This window comes from Pinus tabuliformis, chromosome 3_2 (genome assembly GCF_031772625.1).
Source record: "Pinus tabuliformis cultivar Carrire ecotype Pingquan chromosome 3_2, CPIR1, whole genome shotgun sequence".
Taxonomy (NCBI): Eukaryota; Viridiplantae; Streptophyta; class Pinopsida; order Pinales; family Pinaceae; genus Pinus; species Pinus tabuliformis.
The window spans coordinates 767,156,620-767,171,289 of NC_142302.1; the positions used below are offsets into that span (position 1 = coordinate 767,156,620).

The window sequence follows — 14,670 nt, forward strand, 5'->3', positions numbered from 1 at the left end:
CAAGACGAAGTATATGTTGAACAACCATAGGGATTTGAAGTGGAAGATCGAAGAACACATGTTTGCAAGGTGAAGAAGGCATTATATGGTTTGAAGCAAGCTCCCTGAGCTTGGTATGCACGCATTGATAGTTACTTCATGAAGTTGGGATTCACAAGAAGCAATGTCGATCCCAACCTCTACTTCAAGCTAGTCCAAGGTATGCCATTAATTTTGGTTTTATATGTTGGTGATCTATTCTTGACAGGTAGTGAGCCTTTGATGATTAAGTGCAAGAGGAAGCTAGCCTCTAAATTTGAGATGAAAGACCTTGGTCTCGCGCACTACTTTTTAGACCTTGAGCTGTGGCAAAGCCCTGGTGAGATTTTCTTTTCACAAGGAAAATAAGTTGTGAAGTTGATGGAAAGATTTGGAATGGTTGAATGCAAATCCATGGTTACACCGATGGAAATAAACTTCACGAAGTTATGTGGAGAAGCAGGCCATGACTTGGAAAATTCATCTTAGTATAGACAATTGATTCGGTCTCTAATGTCCCTTGTGAACACTCGTCCAGAATCTACGATACAGTAAACACATTGAGTCAACTCATGACCAAGCCCCTCCACGCACATTGGATAGCTGCCAAACACATATTGAGAAATTTACATGGGTCAATCACACTTGGCCTGAGATATTCTGTCAGAGATGTTCAACTTCATGGATACACTGATGTTGACTGGGTTGGAAATGTTATCGACAGGAAGAGTACATTTGGATGTTGTTTTAGCCTTGGATCTGCCATGATATCTTGGATGAGCAGGAAACAAAAGTTTGTAGCATTGCGCACTGCTGAAGCAAAATACATTACCACTAGCATGGCTAGTTGTGAAGCAGAGAAAGCTCTTTGGAGAGCTATTTGAGCAAGTCCTAGACACTACATTGATATATTGTGACAACAAGAGTGGGATCCATTTGGCATAGAATCTCGTGTTCCATGACAAGTCCAAGCACATTGAGATTCGATATCACTTTATTCGAGACATGGTGCAGAGAGGAGTTGTTAGACTCCATCACATATCGACAGATGAGCAGATTGCAGATATTCTCACCAAGACATTATCGAAAGGAAAGTTCTTGGTCTTCAGAGAGTAGCTTGGACTAATGGATGTGGTCCCTCTAGATAAGGGGCAACGCTGATCGAAGACACTGAGCCAACTCTTCCTACCATGTTTGAGCTCCTAGGGTGAAGAATTGAGATTGAGGACTCTTGGGATTGAGGGGTCTTTGGACAAAAGGGTACTCTGCTTATCTGTTACCCATAGGATTGAATATGTTGCTCCCCTATCTTCAGAGGGTCAGAGAATGTTGCTCCCATGTCTGGTCTTTGCAGAGTACACCCCAGTTGGCATCATACCCACAAGCAGAGCTTGTTGGGAATATTGCTCTTCGTTTGGCCAACGAGTTGAGAGTGTACAACCCAAGTCGATTATGATGCAGGTGTTCTACCACATGACTATTAAGAGTCATTGTTGGGAAGATCAGAAGGCAATAGAATTGGGTTGAGATGGTGCTCCCCTTTTGAGATTTTGGGTTGAGGATGAGCTCCCCGATGTGATTCTAGGGTCAAAAGTTGTGCTCCCATGTATGATGAGTTATCATATTGCTTGGCATGGGTGGAAGCTATTGCTCCCCTATTCTTCTTCTTTTAGATCTGAGAAAGTTTCAGCAGATAGAGTTGAGCAGAGACAATCAAAGCATTACGAGAACATGGCAGGATGATGTGGAGATGAACTGACAAATATTGGTAACTGGAATTCTTCCTAATTGAGATGGAGTGTTAATTTTTGCAACTAGGGTCAAATTCCATATTAGACAACTCAGATGACTGAGATGATGCTTGCATTAAATTCCTCTTTTCGAGAGGACCAAAATCGACCTAAAGATCACCCAATTTGGTCAAGCAGAAGTTAATTTTTGAATAATTTTATTCATACATGTATTATGGAAAGGGCCAACCCTAATCACGTGTAACTACTTAGGTCAGCCTTAACCCCAAGTGGACCCTCAAGAAAGCTTATAAATAGAAGCGACCTCAAGCTCATTTCATCACAATGATCAAGTCATCTTATATTATTCTCTTTTGTCTTGGTTCACACAAGTTTGATGTAAAGAATTCGCGCAAGGGTTTGAAATCGCAGGCGTGAGGATCGCTCTGACTTAGGGTTTTCTGATTCTTGGACATTGGCATAGAACTGGGCATTTTAGTCCCTGGACGCTAGCACATAGTGGAAAAAACGACGTCCAAAGAGCCCTAGATGCTGGCACACAGGATTATGGGAGCGTCTAGGGGTTCAGGGATAGATCGGGATGCATTAGTCCGTAAATGCTCACACATAGTAGTCCTGAGAGCATCCAAGTCGTCCTGGACACACACAATAATTGTAAGGGAGTGTCCAAGGGTCTTTGGTGTGTTTTACCTGGACACACGCACAGAGTCTTCCTGAGAGCGTCTGAACAATCACAAACGCCCTCACACAATGTCTAAGAAAGCGTCCAGGTAGTTTCAGACACACACAATCAATTTTGATGAGAGCATCCAAGGTTCAGATCTAGGGTTTGACATTTTGGCTTTAGTTAGCTTCAGTGATCTGGTGGATCTGGGTTTCTCTCTGTTGTTATATAGATCTGTAGACCTGTAGATCTGATTTGTAGATATCCGCTGCAAACATATGTATTGGACTCGTTATACTCTCTATTGAAAACTTTTTATGACGATATATTAAAGAAAAAGATTTGAAAGGGGCTTCCCCCTTTTGGGGTTTTTCCATGGTCTTGGACCAATATGTTGTCTCTTATGATTGTATTGTTGTCTTCTTTACCATTGCATATATTGTTCTTTCTTCAGTTACTTTTATGATTGGTTACACTGCTAATAATTGGATGAATTGTTAATGAAGTAAGTTGAGCTAAAGTAATTGATACAGCATAGAACAATTAGAAAATTTAACAGTTAATCTATAGGGTGGTGCTATATATAATAATGGGAGAAAACATGGAAGGTCCAAAAATTGATAACTATAAATAGAATAATATGATAACAATGTGAATTCAAAAAAAGGATCATCTACTTATGGCTTGAATTCAAAAATATTGATCATTTTCTAAATTGTCTTTTAAAACGTCATTTCATTAGTGTTATTTGCAAACAAACTTGATTGATTATGCGATAACGTCTCATTGTTTATTCTACCATTTTATCATTACTTCCCTTCATTACTTGACCCTATATTTCTAAATTTGCATTGCTATTGTATGATTTTTATTTATTTCCCTCGCCCTACAAAGTTGCAACAATGTTTTTCTATCATTTGTGTTGTGCACCTAGTGATGGTGAAGCCTTCACCCCAAACATTCAGATTAAAAAAAATGACTCATACCAATTATCACTCCTTATAAAATGACACGTTATGTTACAAAACAAGCTCATCTACAAAGTACTTTTGAATAGGCTAAAGCCTCAACATGATAAAAAACAATGGATTGTTCTAATTTTATTTTTGTCTAACCCTAAGATTTCATTTGATGGGTTTCAAAATGTGCATTAAATGTTTCAAACTTTATTCTACCATGGATGTCATTTTAAACTCCTTAATAATGTAATAACCAACTACTAGTAATGCAGAAGAATCAATATTCATATTTTCTACAATTATTTTGAGATTTTGCACATTTTTTAATACATGTGTTAAAACACACACGAAATACACTCTTCATCACTAAAATTTTTTGAAAATAATTCTTCACATTACTTTTTCTCTATCTTTGAAACTTCTACAATGCTACAGGTCCATACATATGTCTTATTGTCAAACACCACCAATGAGATATGCTTTAATACTAGCATAGATACATCTTAACTCTAGATATATCAAGCAATGCAATGTGGAGGATTAAAAAAACCCTAAAATACACCTAATAAATCCAAAGCTAAAATAGATCTATTTACAATTTTATATATAAGAATCCAATATACATATTACACAAAGCATCACACATACAAAGGGAGCTCCCCAAGTGAGGTTGTAGAGCACCTCAGTCTCTCATCACAATAACTTCAAAGTTCTTTTTATTTTCATAATAGGAAAGCAACATTTTCAATCTTTTTTCCTAAATAAATTAATGACACTTGTTCTTTTAATATAATTCTTAACATAACCTACAATAGGATTCTGAAAGTAATACTTCAGATTGCAAAACCTACAAACAGCTGTGGCTTTAGCAAGTGGGAAATCTTATTACTATTGCTACGAGAGGATGAGCTAATTGCTTATGTATAATATCATTATGAGGGTACTTCCGTAATACTCGCATCCATTTTTGCATCAACGTTTTGGATCAACCATTTACACAAACTCTACCGGTTTAGTTTGGGCAAAATGTTTATATTTTCTGTTTTTTTTCAGAAGTTGAGTGTCGTGAAATGCTGCCTCACAAACAAGGGTATTAGTACAACCTTGCTCGATTGCCCAGATTAAGCCAAAAATTTATTTCCAAATGCAAAATAATCTTAGTGTAAAAAATTTTCAAATGAATATTATGCAACTTGTTTCATATAACCCAAAATGTATACTCAAAACAAGAAGGGGACCAGCCATTTACACAAATGCTACTGTTCTTGTTAGGATAAAATTTCAGATTTTCTGTTTATTTCAAAGGTCGAGTATTGCCAAAAAAACTTACCTCGGGACAGAAAAAGGAGTTTAATCGTACAACATTACTTGATTGGTCGAACTGCGTCAAAATTTTACTTCCAAATGCAAAAATATTCATGTACTAAGTTTTAAATAAATAACATTGAAATGATTCTCTTCATCATTTTAGAGCATATCCCAACAGTAAATTTGTTCTTCAAGGGGCAGCTAATGACAAAAACCAAACACAGGACTGAAGGACGAGAATAAGTGGAGTCATAGTTGTTCACTCACCAAGTTCAGAGGGAAAAACAGTTCCAGTGCCACAAATAATATATCACGGAGCAGGTTTCAAATTCCTTGTGCTTTCCAATGATATCACGCAATACAACTGCACTATTTCAGCCAGAAAAAAATGAGTGGAACCTTCAACCTGCAACTTGCTTTCCAACACTATTTGAGACCTTTGACAGCATAAACCATAAAAGGAGCAGGTGGTTGCCAACATGAAAATCATAAATTAGCCTTTAAAAACTAGAATTTCTAATTCTCTTAAGCTTACAGTGGCTCAAGCCCACTGTTTGCATTATTTATTTACTATGGAACACATTATCCTCTTTTCTACGGGTTCAATTACTACCTCTTTTAGCACAAGAGACACTTATAGGTGGATGCTTTTAGATAAATCCCCCTTCTATTGATGTCCTTGACAAACATTGTCATGGAAATCAACGAGGATAAGAAACAGGGTAGAAGCCTCTCCCTTGCATGAATGGAAAGCATTGTAGCAGAATGTACCATCATAATGCAACTTTTCTATCATATTGATGATCATCAACAACTTCAGGATCAAGGATGATATGGATGACTGTACACCTTCAACAATCTCCATGACTTACAAAAGTAAATGAGGCATCTGCGATGTTTTCTAGATGGCCTCACACAATGACTTTTTAAAAGATTTGGAAGGCAGATAAACTGTGGGTGAGGACTCTTCAATGTCTTGTAAATTGTGGATGAGGGCACTGATATTCTTTTCACAAGAAATGCCCTTCCTGTGCGCTTTTAAGCAGCATTAATTAAACAATCTAGACCTTTTACTTCCAAAAAAATTGAAAGAAAGAAATTTGCATATGCAATTAACCTCCTAGAACTTCCTCATTGTCATATACGTTAGCAGTATGAAGATCAAGCCTTCCAAAGCGTCACTGAAGTTGGGATTTCAAATATTATTCCATTCACAACTTCAGAAAACAGCTCGTGTGCAATAACTAGATGAGATCCATAGATATGGATCCATCCTATATACAGATTCAATACATGACTAAATATCATTCAAACAGGCCTATGGACTAATGATCTAAACTATTCATTTGTCTAACTCGTTTCATTCGTGGCAATTCTGTCCCCTCTGAAGCTGGCGTTGACGTTTGACTAGTTTTTTCACCTTCTCCTCCAGAGTTTGAGTCATTATGGTTTCTAAGCATCTGTGAATCATTTCCACCAACAAGGTCAGAAACGGGAGATGTGTCAGTCTCACTTTTCCTTTTTGTTGTATCCACACTTGGAATAGTCTCAGATGATTGGCAAGAGGGATCTCCAGAAGATGCCAGAGGGTCCCTAATCAAACAATCTGCCTTCTGTCGCTCTTCAAACATCTTCTGTAGGCGTCTTCCCTGTTCTTCTATTCGCAATTGTAAATTTCTTTGGACCTGCAATATAAAACACAGGCATAACTACTAATGTTTAAAGAGCCCAAGCATATAATATCCTTACAATCATAACACAATAAGCATAATTATATTTGCATGACCACAAGATAATCACTCTATGGAAGTACAAACACCTCAAGCTGTTCATGTAATTGCTTCTGAACCTCAATTTGTAACTGTAACGCCTCTGTAATTTGAATTCCCCTGTTACATTAACCAAAAGTTAGTAAAAGCATATAAGAGTTGTGAAGTGAAGATTTACTGATTTGAAAAACCTACATCCAGATCAACCTGAGAGGTTATATGTGGAATCAGCTTCTTGCACGCCACAATCACAAGGAACACAGTATGTGAACAAGCAGAATACCAATTCACAGAAAATGTCAATATAAAATCATGTTAGCAAGTGCTAGAGTGCGGTACTGAGTGGGTGCAACTAAGTCTGGAAATTTTAGAATTCATGGATTTGTCATATGAAGAGTTTTCAAAAAGTTATGGGCATGTAAAACATAATAAAATTTAAATAATTTATGCATTAATGAAAAAATTAAGTTTTTCAAACACAGTTGAATACACTGAACTCAAATTGTGCATATACATAATGTAATTTTATCATTTCTTCAAATGAATGATATTACGGTTTTTTTCCTTTGGAAAAAAGTTCAATACACTGAATTCAATAGTCAATGTAATAGCCTTTCTTAAGCATCCTAAAATGTCTTTCGTGTTTACAATTTTAAATGTTCACATTTTTCCATTTCTTAATTGAAGTTTGTTCAAATAATTAGTTGGATCATAGATCAGAGACACCTGATAGAATCCATCAAGAGATTCAAAATGGTTCCATCTCTTTAATAGAACCCATTTTGGAAATAACATATGTTGTCACCTGAGATGTACACCTAAGTGTGGGAAAAGTTTCCAACCCCACAAAGTATAATTTTTAAGGCGTGATGCTGAGAGCAAGGGCTGTCACCTATTCCCTGCTCTCTGTTTAAGCTCTCTCCTAGGCAAGCTAAGGGGGGTAGTCCCTAAAGATGATTATGGAAGTAAAACTTGTTGAAAACAAGTTCTAGAAGATCTAAGGCAAGACAATTACCACTCAATGTAACTTGAATTAAGGATTAATGAACAGTGTAGATACTAAAGATATATTCAATTAGATCAATATGGCATTCAACAAGATAAGGAATGAGAGACCAGTGCCTTATAATAATGCTCAAAAGAAATTACAATACTTGATTGGAGATGGAGATTATCCTTCCTCAACTCGGCTAGAGGATTTACTTGATTCCTTCCCAAATCCGCATTCTTAAGATGACCGTATTACTTCGGCCCTCTCTGCAGTAGACAGTACTGTAATCTCACACGTCTGGAAGAGTTTAGCCCTAAAATAGATCAGAAAATGGCTCGGTTGACTTCCTTTCTCCTTCGCTTAGTGGTGAGGCTTCTCCCTTAAGTTTTTTGCACTGCTTCTGCTTCAGATTGCCTTGACCGAATTTTTGTCTTCAATTCGAGGCCGAGCTGCCCTATTTATAGTGATCTGCCAAATTACAATACTTGATTGGAGATGGAGATTATCCTTCCTCAACTCGGCTAGAGGATTTACTTGATTCCTTCCCAAATCCGCATTCTTAAGATGACTGTATTACTTCGGCCCTCTGTGCAGTAGACAGTACTGTAATCTCACACGTCTGGAAGAGTTTAGCCCTAAAATAGATCAGAAAATGGCTCGGTTGACTTCCCTTCTCCTTCGCTTAGTGGTGAGGCTTCTCCCTTAAGTTTTTTGCACTGCTTCTGCTTTAGATTGCCTTGACCGAATTTTTGTCTTCAATTCGAGGCCGAGCTGCCCTATTTATAGTGATCTGCCCATCAAATAAGCCGACTTCTCCTAGTGACAAGGCCAACATGCCTTTCTAGAGATATCTTTAAGCCAACTTGAAGGAGGTGCTTGAGCTTGGTCTTGGAGGGTCTTTTAATGACTCATATTATTATATACATAAGTACATAAGGATCTTTCACACATGACATTGACTCAATTGACTTTTATGACATGATGACTAATCCTAAAGGCTCATAATGGGAGACTTAACTATAAAAATAAAATTCCTTGATCATGAAACCCATGATTCAAGCATTACAAAAATTATAATATTTTTCTTCTTTACATCAATAACATAAATCATAATTACATATTATGAACACTGAACCTAGTTACACTTTTCAACACTCCCTCTTAACTAGGGAGGTATTCATAATCTGTACATGGTACTTGGACATTCTCAATCTAAAGAATTCATAAGAAGAGTTAGATTGGTAACCCATTTTTATAACATCATATCATCCAACATTGTCACATAGCAAGGCCTTGACTAACCATTGTATCTCTCCATAAGATTAGAGCACAATGTTGGCAAGACCAGTGATGCATAGACACCCTCATCATTGTCTCTCTCAAAACATACCCCACCCGGGTTCTCTCAGAGTATGTTCCACCAAGACTATTCTTATGTTGGATTCTGAGTCCTCTACGACTACTCTTATCTTGGATGCCCTAACTCATCCTCAAAGAGTATCGGATGTCAGATGTTTACCCAATCCTCCATATTGTCTTCCCAAGTGAAGACAAGAATGATGTGTTTGTCTCTCCCTCTCAACTTAGGAAGGGCATACCCATTCCACTAAAGGAATGTACCTATTCCTATAAAAGGAATGTACCCAGGCTCCCTCTTAATTAGGGACTTGACCAAGCTCACTCTTGACTAGGGACTTGCTTTCAGCAGCTCTTTAGGTGGAGATCATGCGACAACCAATTGCTTGTAGATCTCCTTCCTTTGATGTCATGAATTTCTTCTTTGTCATAGACCCTACATCTTTCGGGAATTCTTTGTAGGGCACAGACCATCCATCACTTTCATCCATGAGTCAGTCATGTCATCATTCCTTTTCATTGGAAAGTGATCCATTAGTCCATATTTGGTCCTCCTTCATGCTTTATTGTCTTCTTCATGATGTGTTTCCTCAAGGATCTTTCATCCAACTACATGGTCATCAGTTGTGGAAGAGATCCAGAGCTCTTCCTTTGGCAAACCTGCATAAGCCCATCCAAATATCATTCAAAAATATTGCGATGGTCTTTCATCATGACATCTTCTCGTTTGCATCAATGTCTTGCATACACATTGACACATCTCCAAAAGATATATGTTTTCAAGGGTCTCTTTTCTTTTCAAACTTCATCAGAGTCTTCATATCTTTCATGGAGATATCCTAGTCAAATCTTCCAATTCTAGGATGTTGATTGCCTTCTTCATGATTTCATATTCCACATTCACTTTCCTTCTTTCTTCACACATTTTTCTTCCCAAGAAATTTTAATCAAAGTTTCACCAATCACTGTCAACCACCTCATATTTTATATGAGAACATATTATGTTAATTTCATCTAGTTAATGTGTGATCCATGCCTTGCTGCATCTTTTAAGAAGGAGATCCTTTCTTTTGGTCATGCTCTCGAGATAGAGCATTTATTCATGTTATTACCTACAACCTTAATGACATCACTCTACAATATCAAATACAAGCATACATAGCTCATTTTTCTTTTAGTTCATCCAGACTTCCCTCGGCAACTTCCTTGATTAAAAGAACTTCAATCCCTTGATTTGCTTCACCTCTTTTGTCATCATACCATCATCCAATGAATTCCCACAAGATGGAATTCTTGATGAAACCCTTGCTTCCTTTTCATTTGTGAACCTTTTGATGAAGATTCCAATAGAGTACCTTGAGTATCCTCATCGAGCAAATATTCCCTTTTCATTGATATATGATGAGCTTTGTGCTAGATGACCTTTTTCTTCTTTTTCCCATAAGTGCCACTTATGCTTCTAATAAGGTTACCAAGAGCTATATCCTTACATATACTTCTATTTCAGCTATTTTTCTTTATGATCACAAGCTCTTTCTTTTAATGCTTCTATGATGCCATGATGCATCCTATCATTTTCCTTAGTGATTCATGATAGCCATATCTTACAACAGAAAACTTGAAAACAGGAACTTGAAAAGAACTAGGTGAGGAAGACTATCTCAATCATAGTAGAGATCTTTTACTTCCTCTTTCTTGGACTTCTTCTTTTCAGCTTCCTCCACTTCTTCGGTGATATGGGCTTCTTCTCTACCTCTTTTGTTATTGTCCTTCTTGAGCTTAGGACAATCTCTTTTGTAATGCCCATATTCTTGACATCCATAGCATTGAATCTTAGCCATGTTCTTCTTCTTTTTCTGAGGACCAAATTTCCCAGACTTTCCTCTTCTCTTTGCCATAGCAACATATGCTTGATTTTTCTCACTTGATCCTACATCAGTTTTTTTCTTTCAGTCTGATTTCTTCAATCTTGCATAGTGACCATAGATCCTGGAATGGAGTAGCTTCTTTCTTTCCATAAATGCTTGAAGTAAAGTTACCCCATTCCTTTGGTAGTCCATTTAATACTATAGTGGTCATCTCCTTGTCAGAGATTATTTCACCCAGATCTTAAAGTTGATTCCTTATTTCAGATGTCCTCATGAAGTATGAGGTTATCCCTTGTTATTTTGATATCTTTAGCTTGTAGAGTTCTTGCCTTAGAGAGATGACTTCTCCTGCATTGATTACAGAAAACAATCCTACCAATTTGTCATATATTTCTTTTTAAGTGTCGAGTTTAGATACATATGGAATGAAGGGATCCTTGATGGATTCTATGAGAATCCTTTGAGCCCATACTTCCCTTTTCATAAACTTTGCAAGTGCTTGAGCGTCTTCTTTCGATGGTTTGGTGATTGAACCTTTGACATATCTCATGACTTCATTTTTAATGAGGTTCAGATCTATCCTCTTCTTCCATGCAAGATAATTTGAAGCCCCAACCAATTTGTTGCTTTCCTTGCAAAAAGACATTTTGATAGATTTAGATGTAGACATAAATATACTTACCTGTGAAGATGCTTCTTCCACTTGCTGCCTGCTTGAATTTGATGATGATATAGATAATAGAGAGCTTCTTCTTGATGAAGATAGTTCTCTTCAAGAATGATCCTTGACGCCACAAAGAGGGAGATCACTCTAGATCCTTTGATGGTGATGTCCTTGTTGATGATGATCAATGACTTCTTGATGATGCCTTGACATTTTTTGGATGATCTTCTTCAATGGTAAGGACCTTGCTTCAACAACAAAGAGATTGCCTTAGAACCTTTTGAAGATGATGACAATGTCCTTGATCTTGCTTCTCTTGGATGAATAGCCTTCAAGATGCTTTGATTTGTAGCTCTCTTCAATTTAAGTAGGGTCTTTTGTGGTCTTTTGAGGATCCCAATACTTCTTCTAGGGTAGACTTTTTATTCGATCTAGGGTTTTGACACTTCTTTGTAGATCTTGACTTTTGCTTTGATATCCTTCGAGATTTGATCCTTGAGCGCTTGTGTGTCCCTTGATGAAATGCCCTTTCCTTAATTTGTCACCTTAGCTCTGATACCATGTTGAAAAATCTAGGGCATAGCAATTAGTTGATTTCTCTTGTAATGATAATTGCTTGTGAATGCTTTTTACTTCTTTAGATTAGGATCTTCTCTTAAGTTAAATTATTATAGTATTCTTCTTCATCAAATAGCTATGAAAGCATAAACAATAAAGAGACAAGAGACACAGAATAGAGGCGATCAACCAGGGCCAAAACCTCTCCAACTTGAGAGGAAAACCCAAACGAATTCTTCTTATAGGGACTTCAATTGACGAATACCAAGACCATGACTAAGACCCTTGACCTATTGACCTCTCCAAGACCAAGTCGCAAGGCTTCCTTATTTAACATTTTCTTCCTTGAGACAATGATAGTCAAACTTCTTCCTCCTCCCACTTCCCTTGGCTAACCTTCATATTTCACTCCTTCGCTCAAATCTGCACTTTTCGGTCCTTCTTTAAAAGCCCTAGAATTGGTCCTTGAGAGACTTTGACCTTTAACCTTCTTCACTTGAGATGGAGACTATCCTTCGTCAACTTGACTAGAGGATTTCTTGATTCCTTCCCAAATATGCCTTCTTAAGATGACTGTAGCACCTCAGCCCTTTCTACAGTAGACAGTACAATAATCTCACATGTGTGGAAGATTTTAGCCCTAAAATAGATCAGAAAATGGCTCGGTTGACTTCCCTTTTCCTTTGCTTATTGATGAGGCTTCTCTCTTAAGGTTTTCGCACTTCTTCTGCTTCAGATTGCCTTGATCGAATTTATGTCTTCAATTGGAAGCTGACCTAGCCTATTTATAGTGATCTGCCCATCAAATAAGTCGACTTCTCCTAATGACAAGGCCAACATACCTTTCTAGAGATATCTTTAGGCCGACTTGAAGGAGGTGCTTGAGCTTGGTCTTGGAGGGTCTTTTAATGACCGATATACATAAGTAACATGCCAAATAAGGGTCTTTCCTACATGACATTGACTCAATTGACTTTTATGACATGATGACTAATACAAAAGGCTCACGATGGGAGCCTTAACTAAAGAAACAAAATTCCTTGATCATGGAACCCATGATTCAAGCATTACAAAATTAATTTTATTTTTCTTCTTTACATCATTTACGTAAACTCATAATTACACATGCCATTATGAAGATCAAACCTAGTTACACTTTTCAACACTTATTTCCACTGATCTTCCCATCTTGACATAGGCTTGGGGTGATTACCACTTGTTAACACATGACAAGGATCGCACACAACCAAGTCTCACCTCTGCTTGGGGGGACTACCACATGTAAACCCATGACGAGGATCGCGCTCAACCAAGCTTTACCATAAGAGCTAAGTCACATGGTTCGGGTTCAAGTTTGGGTTCGACAATGATTAGGTTCAGTTCGAGTTTGAATTTTTTTATGAGGTTCAAATGAGGTTCGCCATTAGGTTCGTCTATATAAATTTTCTATATATATACATATATTACGTTTAAAATGAAATATAAGATAAAATAGTAAGATATCAACATCAATAAACATAAAAAATGCTATCACAAACATGGAAATTGCAAGGATAGATTACAAGCTTGAGTTGTGACATGAGGTTATGAGTTTTGATCTATGGACTTGGTAAATGGCTATGAGGTTCGCCAAACCTCAAAAAGAATTTAAGGTACTCCAAAATTCAAAGCTCAAGGTTGAATTTCGACGAACCTTGTGACATAGAATGAATCAAGTAGTAGAACAGACTTTGGGGGGATTACTACCACTTGTCAACACATGATAAGGATTGCGCACAACCAAGTCTCATTTATGCTTAGGGGGATTACCACATAACAAGGATCGTGCACAACCAAGTGTCACCTATACTTGGGGGGATTACCACTTGTCAAGGATCATACACAACCGAGCTTTACCACACCCATTGGCCAGATGGTTGGTACTCTCGATAAGCCCAACTTGTAGGTAGGAATGCATACTAGGGTATACTCTTGGAATGTCCCAAACTTGATGGTAGGGGGAATCACCACTTGTCAATACAAGACAAGGATCACGCACAGCCTAGAGTCAAGAGTTCCCTCAACCCCAGGAGCTCTCCTGGCTCCATTCCCAACTTGGGAGCTCAAACAAGAGGGAAGAGCATAGCCCATTATTCTCGATCATCCATGACTGCCCCCACTAGGAAGGGTCACATCCATCAATCCAAGCTACTCTTTGAATACCAAGAACTTCCCTTTCATCCAAGGCTTGGTAAGTATGTCAGCTATTTGATCATTACTTGCAATATGATGGAGTCTTACTGCTCCTTTCTGCACCATATCCCGAATATAGTGATATTTGATCTCAATGTGCTTGGACTTGTCATGGAACATAGGATTTTCTGCAAGTTGAATCCAACTCTTATTGTCGCACAATATTATCTTCGTATCTAGCACATGCTCAAACAACTCTCCAAAGAGCTTCCTCAACCATACAACCTCATAGCTAGCCATGCTAGTAGCAATGTACTTAGCTTCAGTCGTGCTAAGGGCTATAGAGTTCTATGTTTTTCTCATCCAAGTCATCATGGCAAATCCCAAGCTAAATAAGCATCCAAATGTGCTCTTTCTGACAGCAGAGTTACCAACCCAATCAGCGTAAGAGTACCCATGTAGTCTCACATCTTCAGTAGTATATCTCAATCCAAGATTGATGGTCCCATGCAGATATCTCAGCACATGCTTTGCAGCAATCCAATGTGCATGTGATGGCTTAATCATATATTGGCTCAGAGTATTGACTGAA

The 14,670-nt window shown here is 37.7% G+C and overlaps 1 protein-coding gene across 5 annotated transcripts in view; it reads right to left on the bottom strand.

Moving 5' to 3' along the window:
- Window positions 1–5,252: 5,252 nt before the first annotated feature.
- LOC149182882 (protein PHOSPHATE STARVATION RESPONSE 1-like) overlaps window positions 5,253–14,670 on the bottom strand; it is a 235,636-nt gene continuing 226,218 nt past the window's right edge. For 4 of the 5 annotated variants that reach the window (XM_089416980.1, XM_089416979.1, XM_089416981.1 and 1 more), the window contains exons 9-10: window positions 6,520–6,589; window positions 5,254–6,385 (exon numbers count right to left, since the gene is read on the bottom strand). In XM_089416980.1, coding sequence (XP_089273106.1) covers window positions 6,026–6,385; window positions 6,520–6,589 — 430 coding nt within the window. In that variant the 3' untranslated portion in view covers window positions 5,254–6,025. Of the gene's footprint in view, window positions 6,386–6,519; window positions 6,590–14,670 lie in introns of all 5 variants that reach the window. The other variant, XM_089416982.1, reaches the window with a different exon arrangement.